Source organism: Macaca thibetana, chromosome 17, assembly GCF_024542745.1.
Source record: "Macaca thibetana thibetana isolate TM-01 chromosome 17, ASM2454274v1, whole genome shotgun sequence".
Lineage (NCBI taxonomy): Eukaryota > Metazoa > Chordata > Mammalia > Primates > Cercopithecidae > Macaca > Macaca thibetana.
The window spans coordinates 74,198,864-74,217,731 of record NC_065594.1 but is presented as its reverse complement, the minus strand read 5'-3'; the positions used below and the strand labels follow the sequence as shown (position 1 = coordinate 74,217,731).

Sequence of the window (18,868 nt, the reverse complement as noted above, 5' to 3'; positions counted from 1 at the left end):
AAAATATCACTGGGGGAGCTGGAGTTAGACCCTCCTTTTCCCACGCTTGCATTTCTATAATAGATCGTCTCATAGGAGGAGGAAACAAGTTACTCTGAGGTTTCCTTCCTCACAGAGCGCCCGTGTTTGCAAGCTGGAAAGACTCCTCGAAATCTCCTTTACTTTCACTCACCTGCGTTGCTTCCTGCCGTTTAACTAAAAGAGGAAAGGTTACAGGACTCACTAAAGTTTCCAGCACATTTTCTGTGTTTTCACTACAAAGTGACAACATGTAGGCCACAGAATTCCTCTGAACAGCTCATTTTAAATGAGTTTGGATGAAAAGGATAGTCAATGTAGGTTTACTGATGGTAACAAACCGACCATCTTCTGATAGCTGGGGAGGCTGTATTTATGTGGGGGCAGACTTTTGCTGTGAACCTAGAACTGCTCTAAAAAAATAAAGTCTATCAGAAAAAAAGGATCCATCATGTTTGTGAAAGTGGACAGTGGATCCAAGGAGTCTGATTCTACTTTTTTTATTTGTGATTATAATTTTGTGAAATAATTTTATTTCTGTCCCAGAAATAAAAAACCTAGGTCTTGTTCTGGCTCCTTATCTCTGCGCTTCTGATCTGCTGTCCTTGTGCCATAAATCTTAACTTTGTGCCTCTGTTTCTCCTATTACTTTAAGAGGAGAGGAGTCAAGATGAGGGAAGATAAATAAGGTAAGATAATTCTGTATTTTGGAATTTATGTGCCTGTGTGTGTGTGTGTGTGTGTGTGTGTGTGCACAAGCACACCAAAAATTCCTTATCTTAGTGGAAGAAAATACAATTAAACACAGCCAAAGTGATTTCAGTTATTTCATCTTTCTGGATTCCAGTGTTCTCACTGGTAAAGTGAGGGCATGGAGATGGATGTGAACATCCCTTCCAACTCTAAGCATCCCTGAATGTAGAACAAATGTCTGGAAATGTTTGGAATTGATTGTCCCTGGTAGTAATGGCCAATCTGCATGCCAGGCTCGATGCTATCTTACTGGGTTCCCCATGTGACCACCACGAGGGAGCGTCTTTGAGGGAAGGAGGTCATGGTCAGAGCTTCAAGGGATCAGGCTCTGGTCTCACTGTCGTCTCACTGTCGTCTTGCTTTGCTTACCCAAACAAGCTATCTTGCTTTTAGACTTGGCCTGAGCCAGCTCAAAGCCAAACATGGTACACCAAAGAGCTCTTTGGGCCACACGGATCAGAAGGGTTGGAAAGGGGCTGACCTCAGTCCAAGAAAATGCAATTATTTGAACCCAGAAGACAAAAATATGTAATAGGGATTTTAACCAAAAGACAGTAATCCTGGAGGGGCTTTTTACAATTCTCATGAGCCTTTTAAATAACTTGTGCTGAAAGCTTCTTACTGTTTTAAATCAATGGAGCCATAGCCTTTACTCCTAATCATCAGTTCAACCAAAAATAATTCACTTGATATCTTGATATTATACTATTAGTATGTAGGAAGCGCTTACAAAATGAGGAGCTTAAAGCCCAAATTCCTGTGATAGCAGTCTTTGAGAATATAACAGTGATTTAATGAAAAGCAAACTCAGGCGCATAGTTGATTTAATGTTCTGGGAACACACAACAGTTACTGGCATCCAGACTGACTGCCTCTGCCCTGCCTTTCACCAAGTTCCTTTCTTTACTCCCCTTGGGGTAAGCACAAATGAGTGAGCCGTGTTCTTCTCCAGGCTTCATCATAGAATTCTGTGAAGTTGCTCTGGGCACTAAAAATAGTTCTGGTGTCAGAAAGGAACATATCTTTTTCCTTTCTTCTTTTCTCCCCTTCCTCCTTTCTCCCTCCCTCCTCTCCTCCCTTCCTTCCCTTTTCTTTTCCCCAGAGGAGCTGATGAAAGTACTGTGGACGACAAAGAAGAGATAAGATAGCAGTAAACCCCTAAAATGCCCCTTCACCTTTTGTTTGACCTTCGATGGCAGTAGAAACATCACAGACACCAAGAGGATTCTAACGTTAGGCCCCTGGGAACAGAACATTCAGCCCTGGGAGTCTCTTCAAGAGAAACATCAAATTACTGGTTCCAGTTGTTTCAAGCTTTACAAATGAGATATAGGATGTGAAAACCCTTTGTCTATCCTCACACACGTCACGAATGTGGCGTATCCTTATTAGTATTTGGTGAATACTACAGGCTGCCAAGCAGATTCTGCTTCAATCTGGAACTATGCTGCATTTTCTGAGATAGGACACTGGGTGGACATAAATCTAGAACAGAAATTAAAAAAACAAAACCCAGGTCTTGTTCTGGTTCCTCGGTCCTCATCTCTGTGCCTCTGATCTGCTATGTTTGTGCCATAAGTCTTAACTTTGTGCCTCTGTTTCTCTTATTCTTTTAAAAGGGCAGGTGTCAAGATGAGGGAAGATAAAAATAGCTGCAAGATTCTTCTTGTGGCTGTCATTCCCCATAGTCAAACCTACTCTCGAAGAGCTGATCATTTTACAGTTAAATTACAGTTGGTAACTTGTCCCTGTGTTCACCTTCAAGGGAGTTTTTCTTTAAAAAGGCTATTTCAAATGCTGTTCACCTTCACATTCAATTCAATCACCTATTTTGGGTTTTTCATGTCCTCTACCAGTATTTCTACCTTGTCTGGCTTGAATTTTTTTTTTTTTTTAAGGCTTTCAGAGGCGCTCCCCAGTGGTGACATGAGGCCACAGGCATGTATGTTGCTCTCAGAAATGAGTCACTGGAGAGGCCATGGGTCCCCTGCCTCTCTCTATGCCATCATTCCTGTAGGTTATTTTCATCCACCATTTAGCTGCATCCTTCCCGAACACCTTCATATAACTTGAATCTCTTATCAGCTTCCCAAATGTTCACCCTGGGACTTTTCATTGTCATCTTGCTATGTGGCTGTAACTTGGAGAGACGCTCCGGTGTTAACTTTATTCGACAACAATGCCGGAAGCCAGCATTAGCTTGCAGTTCTCTTCTAGTCCTCAGTGACTAGCCCTAAATGTGCCGAGAAAAGCTTTATTTAGTAGCTTTAGCTCATCTTAAATGCTGCAGCATGAAGCCATATCAGCCGCTTCCTGTAAAGACTAGGGCTGGGGCAAGGGTGTTTACCTACAGGCTTTGAGTTAAAGAGTCATTGAATAAATGCAAAATCTTCTAAAAAATCTACTTGAAATCCTATCAAATAATTTAAATCTTTGTACTTAAATGTTCTTGAGATTTTTTTATTTGTTTAAGTTTAAAGGGTTCAAGTGCAATCTTGTTACATGAATATATTGCATAGTGATGGAATCTGGGTTTTTAGTGTAATTATGCCATGAATATTGTACATCGTATTGTACCCATTACATTCTCATCCCTTGACACCCCTCCCACCCTCCTACCCTTTCCCTCCAGTGCCTATTAGTCCACACTCTATGTCCACATGCACACATTATTCAGCTCCCACTGAGAGGTGAGAATGTGTGGCATCTGACTTTGTATTTATTAATATGATTAATAAGAATAACAGCTAAGCTTAATCTATGATTGTTATTGCTATTACTATCACTGGTGTTAAGAATATTGAGGCTGAGTATAGACAGCGGGCTGAGCTAGGAGCTTTATGCACACTGGCTTCTATCATCATTACAAACAACGTTTTACAGATCCGAAAATGAGATGAGATTTGGTAATTAGCACACAATCACATAGTCAGGATTTTGGACTTGGTTTGTGTACTTGCAAAGCTTTGAATTTGGCATGTATGCTGCGCCACGTGCAAATTAAAAGGGGCTGTGCATCTGGTGGGCTGGGGCGGGCTCCACTCATGGGTTGGGAGGGATGAGAAGAGGAAGTTAAGGGAGTCACATCCCTAGACTGTGTGGAGCTGGCTTCTTTCGCAATCCCATCATCCTCATTTGGACCACACGGATGCAGGTTTTATGAGGCCGCTCTTTTCCCTCTCTACCTGCGCTTGCTCGCTGTCTGTCTGAGGCAGGGAATAAATGCATGAAAAAATAAATGAAACAAAATACACATGTGTGCCAGACCAGTCTATCTCGCTGGTGTATATTAGACGTTTCACTAGCCCATCAGGTCCAGAATTTTGGCCAGGGCAGACTTCTGGGTGGTCTGCAGGAGAAACTGCCAATTTCAGAGTTTAGTCCACTCTGGTTTGGCAACCCACAGCAGCACCGCACTGTGTGACCAACGCTGCTGCTTTTGAGGAACCTAGCACCTGAGGCTGCCACAAATGTGGCCAATTTTGTATCTCCATCTAAAAAGTGCTTTTTTTCTTTTAAGAAAAACAGAATGCACGCATTATTTTTGTTTTCTTATTTTTTAATTTCTATTTTTATTTAATTAAAAATCTTTTTTTAAAATTATTATTGCTATTATTATAAAGGAAATCCTATAAAAGGCATATTTTAACTGGGTTGAAAACAGTAATCACCATAGTCTGGAGCATAATATTCCATAATAGCAACTGATTAAGTAGTTGTACAAGACGTGCTGCCCATGAAAGGTGTTTCGTAAAGACTTTCCCCGCCCCAGGCATTCCAGGGATTTGTCTAGTCCTGGTCCCTCTTCTCTGCCTGATTGGCCTGGGTAGGTCTATTAGTCTGTTTTCACACTGCTGATAAAGACATAACTGAGACTGGGTAATTTATACAGAAAAAGAGGCTTAATGGACTCACAGTTCCACGTGACTGGGGAGGCCTCACAATCACGGTGGAAGGTGAAAGACATGTCTTACATGGTGGCAGACAAGAGAGAATGTGAGCCAAGCAAAAGGGGAAACCTCTGATAAAACTCTCAGATCTCACGAGACTTACTCACAGTCTCATGAACAGTATGGAGGAAACTGCCCCTATGATTCAATTATCTCCCACCGGGTCCCTCCCACAACACGTGGGAATTATGGGAGCTACAATTCAAGATGAAATTTGGGTGGGGACACAGCCAAACCATATCAGTTGGTAAGTAATGTATGAAGGAGAATCTTTCTAGGTGGCAGCAAGGAGACAAAATGAAGGATGTACCTGAGTTTGCCTCTCTGAAGGTCAGTGTTTGTGGATGTAGGTGACATCTTTTAGTGAAAATAATTCATGAAAGAAGTCCAACAGCAAGGGTTCTGGAGAAGTTTGCAGCACCAAGAGCCTAGGTATTGGAGTGACACTATGTAGTGCCTAGGGTCCATAGGCTCAGGCCTGGGGAGCTCTGGGGCTGCTGAGATGGGCTATCGCCTTTGTGGACTGGAAGTTTAGGACTGAACCTGGAACACTATTAACCAATAGTACCAACTACCACATGGCCCAGTGAAATAGGGCCTCCAAGAATATTTATCAGAAACAGAGAACTCAAAAAATAACTGTTCCAATGCTCTGCTCTAAAATGGTATGATGCTCCACCAAGTCAAAAGACGCTGGTAAAGTTGTGAAGAAAAGGGGATGCTAATACATTGCAGGGGGTAGTGTAAATTAGTTTAGCTATTATGAAAAGCAGTGTGGCAATTTCTCAAAGAATTCAAAGCAGAATTACCATTTGACCCAGCAATCCCATTACTGGGTATGTACCCAAAGGAATACAAATCATTCTACCATAAAGACACATGCACATGTATGTTCCTCGCAGCAAAATTCATAATAGCAAAGGCATGGAATCAATCTAATGTCCATCAGTGTTAGACTGGATAAAGAAAATGTGGTACATATACACCATGAAATACTGCACAGCCATAAGAAATGAAGTAATATATTTTGCAGCAACATGGATATAACTGGAGGCCACTATCTGTTCCCATCCTAACACAGGAACAGAAAATCAAATACTACATGTTCTCACTTATAAGTGTGCACTAAATGATGAAAATACATGGAAACAAAAGAGGGGAACAAAAGACACCAGGGCCTACTTGACGGGGCGAGATGGAGGAAGGTGAAGATAAAAACACTACCTATTAGCTACTAGGCTTATTATCTGGTTGGTGAAATAATCTGTACACCAAACCTTTGTGACATGCAATTTACCTACATAACAAACCTGCATGTGTACCCCTGAATCTAAAATAAAAGTTTAAAAAACAATCTTAACTCAGAGTTGGTGAAGGAAGTTACCTCGTGCATGCCTACATTTGTATTTTCCTGCAGATTTCCTAAAATCAGCTAACACTGCGACATGAAATAGAGCATGTAGGAGTCAACAAGTTGGAAAGAAAGTAGCAAACTTTCAAAGGCCCCAAACTAAGTGAAAATGGGCACCCAGAAAAGAAAACAAGAGTACTGAGAATGGATTTGGTCCAAAGGACATTCCCTAGACCCAGATGACCTTAAACCTTGATGGCCTTAGATTTGCAGGGTGGGCAAGGACAGGAGAGTAAAATATAGGGCTTCCCTAATGTGACGAGCCAGTATCGCTACTCCACCACATACAGCCGGGGTTCCCAAGGGAAAAATCCTTAGGATAAGATGAAATAGAAATAACACAGGCCACCCAGACTTTCTATTGATTAATTTCCAAGGAATATAAACTCACACACACAATAAAAACACAACAGAAACAAAGAAAACATAATATCTATAAGGAAATAAAGCACCATTTGTAAGAAACTGTAGAAATACCAGGTAAGACCAGCAAACTCTTCAGATATTAGAAGTATCAGACACAAAGTATAAAATAAACATGTTTAAAATGGAAAAGGTAGACTTCAGAAATGTGATGAGGAGGCAGATACTACTGAACACAGGACCAAGCATATCTGAAAATTAATTCATTAAGTATTAGAAATGAAAAATAAAACCACTGAAGTTAAAAACTAACTGGGTGGGTTAAATGGCAAATAAAGCATTTTATTTAGCTGTTAATAAACCTGAGAGACTAAATCAACTGAGAATTAAATACATTATTATCAGCTAAATACATTATTCTGAATGTGGCAAGAGACAAAGAAAGGTTAAGAGACGTGAAGGATGGAGTGAGACAGTCTCACATGTCCAATCAGTTATTGGATGAGTAGAGAAAGAGAGTGAAAGAGGGTGAAGCAATATTTGAAGACATAATGACTTAGAATTTTCCAGAATAGTCAAAGAAACCAATCATGAAATTCAGGAAGCCCAATACATCCTAAGCAAAATTAATAAAAAAAAATCTATACCTATACATTATGATGAAATTACATAACAACAAAGAAGATCCTAAAAGCAGCTTGAAAGAAAATACAGATTACTTAAAAGGAAGAACTGATAGCAAACTTCTCAACAGCAAGAGCGGAAACCAGGATACAGTGAAATATAAGCATTGGTGCACCTGGAGGAAATAACTGTTGACCTAGAATTACAATTCAGCATAAATGTCTTTCACGAATGAGGGTGAAAAGACATTTTCAAATAAAACTCTCAGTAAAGGAAAACTTATAATATGTATTCCAGACCAAAGAAGTCACTCTGATGGATGGTTTTATGCAAAAGGAATGATAACCTAAGAAAGTGGTGAAATGTAGTTGATTCTATATTAAAAGTTCCAGTATAAAATGGTAATAACAATCTTAACTTTTGTTTTGTGTGAAACACACACACATAAGACAGAACTAAATTATCCCATAATAACAGCATATAAATTGGGAGGAGAATTATCAGAGTTAAGGTGTTCTAAGGTCCTCTTGTGTTGTTACAGAAAAGGAAAAGGTATTGATGTTTTAATTAAACTTGGACTTTGATAAGTCAGGATGCATGTTAAAATTTCAAGGGTAATTATTAGAAGAATAAAAACTACAGTATTAGATTCCAAACACTAAAAGAAACAGAGTGAAGTAAGAAAATATCCTCAATTGACCCACAAGAAAGAAGAAAAATAAGACTAAAAAGATGAGACAAATAGAAATCACAAAATGAGATGGAAGAAATAAATATCAATATTTCTATTACATTTAGTTGAACTAACTTCCAATTGAAATAAAAAGATTGTTATTCTGGATTTTAAAACAAATCTAGCTATGTGAGATTTATAACAGACACATTTAAAACATAAGGGTTCAGAAAGGTTGAAAGTAAAATGAAAAAAGATATTTCAGTTAAATATTTTTAAGAATTTGGTGTAACTACATTAATATGGGAAGGAAAGAGACTTTAAGGCAGAAAACAGTAGAGAAAGGAAATCATTATATATACTGATGAAAGCTCAATTCACAAGAAAGGTAAGTTTTAACTATAAATATAGATGTGAAATATATACATCATCCACAAAAAATTATTTTTAGAATTTTCCATTTAATATTTTCAGACTGCAGTTGATCATGAGTAACTGAAACCACAGCTTTCTGTGGTTTCAACTGCAGTTCAAAAATATTAAATGGACAATTCTAGAAATAAACCATTCACAAGTTTTACACTGTGCATGATTCTGAGTAGTGTGATGAAATCTCATGCTATCCTGCTCTGCCTCTTCTTAATTGCAAGAAGGGTGAGTATAACACAACAAAATATTTAGAGAGAGAGAGAGGATATTCAATAACTTTTATTACAGTGTGTTATAACTGTCCTATTTTATTATTAGTTATTGTTAATTTCTCCCTGTGCCTAATTTATAAATTAAACTTTATCATAGGTATGTATGCATAGGAAAAAACAGTGTATATAGGATTTGGTACCATGGGTGGTTTCAGGCATGCACTGGGGATCTTAGAACATAGCCTCCATGGATAAAGGGGAGCTACTGCAAAACAAAACAAAAAGAAATAGGTCTACTCGCATAGTAAAAAATCTCTCTTTCAGCCCTAATTGATAGAGCAAACAGATAAAACAAAAATCAGTAAAAATACATCAGATTTGGGGCATGTTCTGGAAAAGATCCTCTTCTTCCCTCTACTCTTCTATGAAGCAGAGAGCAGTGGCATCTCATGTGTGGCATTAGGAGGTATTCAAAGCTGCTTGTCACATTTTGTTCACAACTGAGTGTTCCTGAATTTTAAAAAGTAGCGATGAATCGCAAACATTTAAATAAAAATAGCATTCTTTGGCTACAGTAGTAAATAACTGTAACAGTCTCTGAGTTGTCCACCTATTGTTACTGGGCACAAAGAGTGGAGAGTAATTAAAAAAGAAACACACAAACGCGCGCGCGCGCGCACACACACACACACACACACACACACGCACACACTCTCACACTCACATACACTATACCCTTCCTTGTCTTACTATGATCCAAATTATTCAAAGTCAGCTTTTTTAAAAAAAATCCTAAATATTCATTTTACTTCTCATCCTCCAAAATCATGGAGAGAGGAAACTTTAACAAATGATTATACTGTAAAGAGCTTTTAATTTTATTCATTTTCTCAAAAAAAAAAAAAAAAAAACTTGACAAAAGAGAGCATGAGGACCCTTTTACTTGAGCCCTCACCATTAAAAACCTAATGAAATACTTCTTGTTCCTTGAAGACATTTTGCATAAATAAGATTTGATTTTCCTGAGTAACTGGAAACATTTTTGTGTAGACATGTCTTGCACTAAAGATAGCCTCTGGGTTTTTGGATTTTATGTGAGTAGATCAATTAGGGCAGTTTGCTGCCTCTATGTTTTCTTCTCAGAGCTCTTCTAGACGCTTTTTATTTACCCTTTTTTTCTAGCATTCAAGGAGCTGCAAAGAGCAAGCAAAGGAAATGCTTTGCTTTTTCAAGTACAGAGATGAGTGTTTTTCACGGAAATGAATGCTGGCTGCTTTGGGGAGTTTTCTGAGGTCAAAATCCCTTAGAATAAAATTTACAGAGTCATTGGTTTCCTGCCTCATTATGCATAAATAATTTATGAATTTGTATTCTTATTTTTCTTCCAGCTGAATCAAAGTTCTACAATTTTGCCAATAATTCCACGCAGAAGCCAATGACAAGCACATTCCTGAGACTATCATTGCCATGGATAAGTTTGCTGTTGCTATCAGCCAGTGCAATTTCCTTGATTAACCTGTAAAAAGTGTTCTCCTTCGATGAAGGCCGTTCAGAAATCAACTGATATTGTACAAGAAGACAACAGCAGGTTCCAGAACGTGAATTCTTGGTGATTTTAAATGATGATGTATGAAAGAGACAGAAAGGGAGTACAATTTGATTTGCTTCAGCCAGTTTGGCCCAGAAAGAAGAGCAGAAAAATTGCTTTGCCTAAGCAAACATGACATGAAGTCATACAAGAGCAGCACTCACAATGTGCAATATCGAAGCCTCATTTAAAATACATGTTGTCTGGATCTGAGAGACATCCAGATGCCAGTAGTAAGAAGTTTTTACTCATTCTGTTTCTTTATTGCCACTTTTCTCCTATTTCTTGGCAACAACTTCTGTATCCTCCTCTGAGACACTGCCTTAAGATTTGGGGTGGGATGCTTTGCTCTGGTTGAATGATGACTGAACTCAAAGTTTAGGTAAGCTCCTTGGCATCCAATGCTGAAAATCAACCTGACCGAAAAAGGATAATGGTTTCGTAGGGCAATGTAGATGCCCTCTCTCTAATGAGGACTTAGATTTCTCCTAGGATTCTAAAATTTTTTGTAAAACAGTTCTTTCAAAAGACCGTAGAAGAGTTGGTTCATGTGCAGGGCAGTCTTTACAACAGCATGGTTGGATGTAAATTATAGTTACTTTTGCCTGTCATCCCCTAAAGCAGGGTGTCCAATCTTTGGCTTCCCTGGGCCACTTTTTGGAAGAAGAAGAATTGTCTTGGGACACACATAAGATATACTAACACTAAAGACGGCTGATGAACTAAAAACAAAATGCAAAATATCTCATAATGTTTTCAGAACGTTTACGAATTTGTGTTGGGCCGCATTCAAAGCCATCCTGGGCCACATGCAGCCCATGGGCTGCGGGTTAGACCAGTTTGCCCTAAAGTGTTGTGAGTTCTTTGATTATGGTCTAATCACCTACACATGGTTCATGTTAGTGCACAAAAAATATGGTGAATAAAGGAAAGACTGATTTTTCTGTTCCTTTTCATGTAAGGTTTGTCTTAGGGTTGGAGAGAGTAATGACATGGATTTTTACCAGTTTAAAAATCTTGCCTTCATCATAGTGTTTGTAGTCGATAATGTTACTGTTCACTAACATGTCCTTTCCTCTATGTGAGGCACATAGGAACATATGTCCTTGACTTCCTGATGGCTTGATCATGTGACTTGCTTTGGCCAATGAGATGTGATCAGTATGATGTGACCCTTCCAGGTAGAGACATGAACAGCCACCTTTGCCACATTCTCCATTTCCCCTGCCACTGTGACAGGTGAACCTCCAGATAATGGCTGCTTTGTCACCGGGTGCTGGAGTAAGGGTGATGACCACATGTAGCTGACTCACAGCCAACGCAGAATGAACACTGGGCAAAAGAAATAAACTTGTGTTGTTGTGAGCTATTTTGGGGACTGTTTATAGGTGTGGCTTTGCCTGGCCTGGCCCATCTGGATCAATACAGCATTGGAAAAGCTTCTACAGATATTACACAAACCAACTTCCCACAAATTATGTGTTAGCCAGCAATATAATGGAGCTGCTGCTGGTGGTGGTTCATTCATTTACTATCAACCTGACTTTTTATTTTTCGATAGTTCAGCCAATGTTATGGGTATAAGAAAATACCCATGAAGTCAGAGCCTTTGACGATAATGACTGTGAATGAACTTAGCAATAAAATTATTGTGTATTGCAGATAGCTTTCTACCTTTAACAGTTATGAAGGGAAGTCAATTTTTACTCAGACAGGTTCCTTTTCATCTGTTTTTTTTCTCTACAGTGTTTATGCCTGAGGTTTATTGCTAGCAGTAAAGAGTGTCCGAGTATGTTATGGGAATAGCCAAATTCCCAGTGATTTAAAATGTATTCCATAGGCCCCAGAGTCTGTTAGAAGCTGATTGATCATACAGCAAATACATCAAAACTGGTATTTATGAAATATCCCATTTCTTTGGCTCTATCTCTCATAAGCATGAACATCACATTTGGGAGCTGTGGTGCAAATATCTCAGATGCTAAGAGAAAATATTGTTACAGATTTTCCATGACAAGCAGAAGTTTCTTTAATCTATTCAATAATTTAATAAAAGATCTATGTCAACTGATGAGTCTCATGAACAAATATTTTTAAAGGTATGGTTTGAGCAGTTTAGTGTGGCTTGTCTATCCAGACTCCCATAATCAATCCACCAAAACACCAATTACATAGCAGAATAAAGGACAGTTACTGTGAATGAGTGTGCAGATGGACTTTTGCATCTGACTAGTTCGTAACTGACAACAAAGCTTCTCTTTAATTTGTTCAAGATTTGGGCAGAAAGTTCTGGCTTAAGAAGGGAAAATGAGCTATTAGACATGGCCTATGTTAAGGATGCTACAGATGTTTAATGTTTTTAATTTGCATATTTGGCCAGTGATTATTCATTTGTTAATATACCTTCTACACATTCTTTTTTGTTATAGTCAATCTGAGATTGCAAAATCAAACTCCTATTTATTGTATCCTAGTATTAATATTCCATGAGCCTCTATACTATGTACTGTTCTCTGGAGAAGACATAGCGTGTCTAACTGACTTGGAAAGTAACATCTTTTCTAGTCACTTGCCTTTTGATGACGCCAGCACTAACAACATGCTATAATGTAGATTGTACATAGCAGCTAGTTTTACTAAGTGCTATGCAACAGAGAAGAACTCAATCAATACATTTATTGATAGATTGATACCTACAGAATGCATCAATTTGGGTTTAGCTGAAGTCTAGGAATTCTTGAAAGAAATTTTAAAGCCTGAAGCAGAAAATAAGCATATCAACATGTCATAAAATAGATACAAAATCTGTAATAGCCCTATTTTGGTTCTGAAAGTGTAACATTTCATTTTTTATGATACAGAGGACACCAAAGCTCTTGCTTAAGTGTTTCTGAGGATAAAGGAGAGTTTAATCCAGAGTTGAAAAGGATTTTGTTAATAAATTGCCCCCAACATGATCTAATATAACTCACACTTAATATAAGTTGTTCAAAATTGTTCCCCTTCCAAAACATGTGGCGTAACATTATTTCGTTGTCAGAATGCATATGATTCTCTGAACATGTCTTAAAGCAGTGATACGGACTGGGCTTTAGTATCTCCCAGGGAGTTACGTAGCTAGAGTGAGTGTACTCTTCCTTCTCCCCAGGGTATACAGCCCTGTGCAATTAAACACAACTTTGCCTGGACTGAAAGAGAGGACTATGTGCCTTCTATTTTCACTATTCCTCCACATGCCCAAAAGAATAGCTTCCTGGGGTTGCAAAAATAGTTCACTGCCCATTGGGTATGAGCTGAAAAAATCCACATAAGGGCAGGAGTTCCATCCAGGTTTCCAACAGTGCATAACATTGAATTAGATTTGTGCATCCTTCCAGTCCGTGGAATAAGCAGAATATCCTGGAGATAAGCCATCATTTTATATGTGTGTCTTATGATGTTCCCCACTTGGGCTTATCAACCACAGCCTCCTAAATGGAAAGAAGCCTGTGACAGGCGGCTCTCCCTGCTACCACATGCTGGTGATGCTGCCCGGAGAAGAGCAGAAACAGAGACAGAATAAGTTGGGTGGTTTGGTTTTAACTTTTTTTTTTTTATTTTCTCCCTGCTTTGAAAGCTCACTGCATTTTGCTGCTGTTATTACCAAGGGTTCATTGAAAATGAAACTGGGGTGTCTCAGTGGGGTTTCACAGCAAATAGATAAAGCAGGTTCAGGCAAGACCGGGCCGTTCACAACCTGAAGTGGATGAAGCAGTAGCCATTTGTTTGCTGGGGTGAATGGGACATAATTTATTCAGCTGCAGCGGAGGCTGAAAGCCAATCTGGCCTTGACCCATTTATCTTTAGAAAACTAATTAAAGTGGAGAATCTGGCTTACTGTTGTTATTGAGGTTTTAGTTTTTTTGTTCACGCCAAGCGAAGACTGAGGGTGAGTGCATGTGTGTATGTGTGTGTGTGTGTGTGTGTCTGTGTGCATGTGCGTGTCTCTGTGTGTGTCTGTGTTGGGGTGGAAGCTGGGAAATATCAGTTTCACCTAAACACAGTGGCTGAAGGTCTAGATAATAAAGCAGTTTCTTAAGCACAGCCTGACATCCTTTTGAAATGCAAACTAGTGGATTTAGCTGGGTGCAGAATCCTTTGAGGTGACAATGAAATGCCATGGCAATTTAAAATGAACAACAGACAGTTTCCTGATTCCTTATAACCAAGAGTTTCTAAATTGCACCAAAATGGCCCCAAAGAGGCATGGAAGAACATTTTTATCACCAGCACTTTACTGAAACTCATACTAACCATCAAGGCAGGAAATGATGCCAGAATGTTAGTTGCTTTGTCCATTTTGTTTCAGAACAATTAAAAAAGTTGCATATCTTGATGATCTTTTGTAAGTACTTAAATATATATACGTAATAACATTAACAACATGTTTGTCACCAATGACCTACCGATGAATTTCAAAAGTTACAGTGTATTTTTGGAAGACTCATATATAAAACAGACATCTGGTTTTTGTGTTGTTTGTTTGTCTTGGCCTAGATAAGGTTATAGGGACAAGTAGGAAAGTCCAGCAGACACAGGGATGTTATGATATGTATTCATTCCAGTATGTTCAAGGAAGTGACAACTCTTGGGGAACGCTACAAGGGTCATGATAACCATTAGATAAGGGAACCGAACTGGACCAGCTACAGGAAAACCTGGAACTCCCAAGAGAATGTGTTGGAAAGGACAGATACTACTGACTTAACTGAAGCCACTCTAGTTATCAATGGGGCCAATCAAACAGAACCCTGACTTGTCCCACCCATGACGTTTTCCCCTCCCATTTCCCTCTTAGTGTCAGGAGACCTTGAGCTATTTGTCTTCCCTGTCCCCTTCTCAAGGTCTTCCTTTCTGCAGTGTTCCTGTTCCAGATTTACCTCCTAATTTTCTTACTTCACCCCAATTGCCCTGGTCTCAAGGCATATGGATATGGGCATATGGCCTCAGGAATAATGAATGGGGATACTACTCAGGGGACAATTTCTTTTTAAAAACATGATTTCAAAGAAGGGATTTTAGACATCGTGTTATCACTGCCTGGATTTAAGGCCAGACAAACAGCACTATGATGTCACAGGTGTGCTGCACAAATAAATACGTACCCCTCAGGTGAGAGTCACCTTCCCTCCTCAGTCCATGATACCATGTAGGGTGCATGTCTTTAAGAAGTGTTATCAGGGCTGGGCACAGTGGCTCTCGCCTGTAATCCCAGCACTTTGGGAGGCCCAGGTGGATGGATCACCTGAGACCAGGAGTTTGAGACCAGCCTGGCAAACATGGTGAAACTCCGTCTCTACTAAGAATACAAAAATTATCTGGGTGTGGTGGTGTGCACCTGTAATCCCAGCTACTCGGGAGGCCAAGGCAGGAGAATCACTTGAACCCAGGAGGTGGAGGGAGCAAGATTCCATCTCAAAAAAATAAAAAGTGTTATTAGCATGCAGTGGTATTGCGGAAACCAGATCAGATAACTGACTATTTTGGTTAATATAGTCAAGTAAGATAACCTGAGTGTTCTTGTCCTCAGTCCCATAGTGGGGGTAAGCTTTCAAGTAAAAAATATCCAATGCTCCCTCTCCAAAAGGTCTGAATACTCGGAAAGATATCAGGAAATTCAAATACAAAATGAAAAGCAAACAACCTATTTTTTAATCCCTTAAATTTTCTATGTCTCAGCTAATGGAAACCTTAGCACCTTATGCATGAGGGCTGATGTTGGTATGTTCTTATTAGCACAAGAAAAAGGCCAATATATTCTAACAGGGAAGAGCTAGTTTTCCAGGCAGACTACACATTGTCTGAACATTGGGACAGAATTTAAATCAGCCATTCGATGAGCTCATCTTCCACCAAGATTAGATTGAAAACTTGGCCATTGGAGAAGAATATGAAAATGGTTGTTAACCATAAATTGCAAGCAGAGAGGAAACGACTAAACAAGTTGGCCAAGTGCAGTATTCAATCCACTCCAGATAATTTGGAAAGGGACAGTGGTGGGGGATTTTCTCAGGGACCCTCTGGAATGACTGTACAAAGACAAACGGGGATGAGAGGAAGAAGAAGACCAATGCTTACACTATGCTGCATAGTCCGCCACACAGTCCTCTGGGAAGCAAGAGGAAAACAAATTTAAAGGAAAAAGAAAAAGAGATTATTCTATACATAACAGCACAGCACAGGCACAAAGTTTAGCTTTGTAGGTTGGCATTCCACCCACCCCCGTCCCAAATTCCCTCAGAATGACCAGTAGGATATTTGAGAAATCCACATCCACAGTACAGTGTTGAATACTTACTGGAGATTTACAGGTCTAAATCATCACCAACTTGTTAACTTCCAAACCTGGCTTTTATTTTTTTTTTTAACTTACTTTTATAAAACATATTCGTCTAAGATACACCATGCACAGTCCATTTTTACTCTAATGAATCAGCTGGAATAAAGTAACTGACACTCCCTGTCCAAGTGCGTCTGTGAGCTGTAGAACATGTTGTGCTCTAATTTTCTGAGCTGTACAACTAATTGCCTTTTACAGAGGCTAATTTGAAATACCTTTTGATGCTCAGATCTTAAAAATCGAGCTATTTTGTGCTGATTTATTTTTATACTTGACATTTCCAGTGAATTGGAACCACCTTTTAAAAAATTATAGTTTCACATCAAATTATGTAAGAGAATTTGCAGAGTATACATTTAAGAATAAAGGAACATGACCAGTCTCTTCCTGAGTGCAAACAATAATCTCTGGTCTGTTTGATTTAAAGTCATTAATAGTCAGCTGGGACAGAGGGGCTTCTAAGGGAAGTTTGTTGGTGGCAAGAAAGCAACATGATGGTAGGATGACTCTGTTAACTGAATTACCGCAGCTGATAACATTAGTATCCTCAACAAATCATGGCTGTTGGCGGTAGGGACTGCGATAGTCTCAGATGAGTTGGCTTTCTGTCAGCAGCTGAATTTATAAAAATACATTCACTCATTCTTGGATAACAAAAACCACTTTAGGGTAGCATGTCTGAAAGCTTCTGACTACCTCAACTGCTTCTTATGCCTATATAACTTCAGAGGAGCAAATGGAAATGTTCCCTAGTGATACAAAAGAATTTATAAGTTCCTTATAAATATAATAAGATGTTAAATGATGGAACTGGTGCATTTTTTAAAGAGAGAGTTTTGTTTTCAATTATTTTATATAAGGTTTAGCAGCAGTTTACTCAGTTTGGGGTTGTTAGTTTTATTTTTAAAGCAAACCCCATAATTACCAGTTCCCATTAAAAAATAGCTTTAGAATAACTGACATAAGAACATTTACCAACAGATCCCAAAGTTATTACCACAGGTACTAATTTAAATGGCACTAAGAAGTAACTCTCCAAGTGCTTTATAGTTATTTTCATTTTGGCAAAACGGGTGGGGTGATTGGAGTAGTGTTTTGATATTGTCCTTTGAAGCATTTTTCTGCTGAAACACTTCAAGAAATGAAGGGAAATCTTTTCCAATTATCCTCCTTTTCTCAGACACATGCTTCTTATAAATATTCAGGAAACATCTTTTCTGGGAAAAATTGAAACAGGAGTAGGTAATATGAGCCTTGTTTATAAACAGCCTAAATAGGCTGTAATGGATGACAGACCCATCTGGATAGTTTCGCAGTGCATCCTTCTTGAAGATGAGCATGTTTGACTGTTGTACTGCAGTCTGCCAAGGATAACTGCCCCGACTTTCCACTGTTCAGAGCTATATTGGAACCCCCAAAGGAAGAAGGCCTCAGGGGAGCCAATGGCGCGAGACTCTGTTATTAGCTTTGGACCTAACTCGTGTCTCTCAAGAATAACCTTGGTATAGCTCCGTTTGATGTGGAAACAGCGCCTTGTTCTCAGGAGCTGAGCCAAGTGGGCTTATGGCTGACTGTGCATTACACGTCACTGATTCTTACCATTTGGGAAGGGATCAGAATTTAATTTAATAAAAAAAAAAACCCTGCAATTTTCACTTACAGAGCCTGAAGCCACACCTTTGAGGAAGTAAATGCTACATGCTGTCTGAGAATGTTTTAGAATAAAATTGGCTTATTGATTTAAATACTTAGGCACGGAGTCTGGTCCTTGGCTTTTACTTGTAATCGTACGTTTAACCATTACCAATCATTTTCAGAAAAAGGTTGATAAAATATATTTTTAAGGGGTGCAAAAGGTAGAACATTTTCATTCTGTTTGCTACTTGTCTATACACTCAAGACCCTTATATCTAGAGCATTTTGAACATTACCAACAAAGTTCCTTTATAAAAGGTTCAAATCTCAATTTTCATGTCCATCAGATTTTAAACACCAGAGAAAATTCTCCAAGTGTTGAAGCTTTATTTAGTTTATGCTATGCTGCAAAAATATTGTCTTTAGAAACATATTTTTCTTGCTCTACTTCCCCTGTTTAAGGGTGTGTGTTTATTTCTCCTGGGGATGAGGGAAAACTGCTTCTCTGTTTCAAAGGGAAAAAATTAATTAGTTGCCATACATATCATTACATTGTTCAAATTCAGTGCAATTCTAACTAAGTGTGTAATGTACCCCAGTTCTTTTAAAACTTCTTATTTTATTTTATTGTGGTAAGGACACTCAACATGACATCTACCCTCTTAACAGAGTTTTTTTTAAGTGAACGATACACTATTGTTAGCTGCAGCCACAATGTTGTACCTCGGATCTTTAGAACTTATTCATCTCACATTGTACTCCTGTTCTTAAATTAGGTTTTACAAAAATTCAGAAAAGACTGAATTGTCCCAATAACTAAATTAGAGCCAAAG

At 38.8% G+C, this 18,868-nt stretch overlaps 1 protein-coding gene across 5 annotated transcripts in view; it reads right to left on the bottom strand.

The window, feature by feature from the left end:
- GPC6 (glypican 6) overlaps nucleotides 1-18,868 on the bottom strand; it is a 1,170,736-nt gene that overhangs the window by 74,504 nt on the left and 1,077,364 nt on the right. For 4 of the 5 annotated variants that reach the window (XM_050766550.1, XM_050766548.1, XM_050766551.1 and 1 more), the window contains one exon: nucleotides 16,139-16,168. The exons of the other annotated variant lie outside the window; for it this stretch is intronic. In XM_050766550.1, the coding sequence (XP_050622507.1) occupies nucleotides 16,139-16,168 (30 nt within the window). The remainder of the gene's footprint in view (nucleotides 1-16,138; nucleotides 16,169-18,868) is intronic. 5 annotated transcript variants of the gene reach the window in all.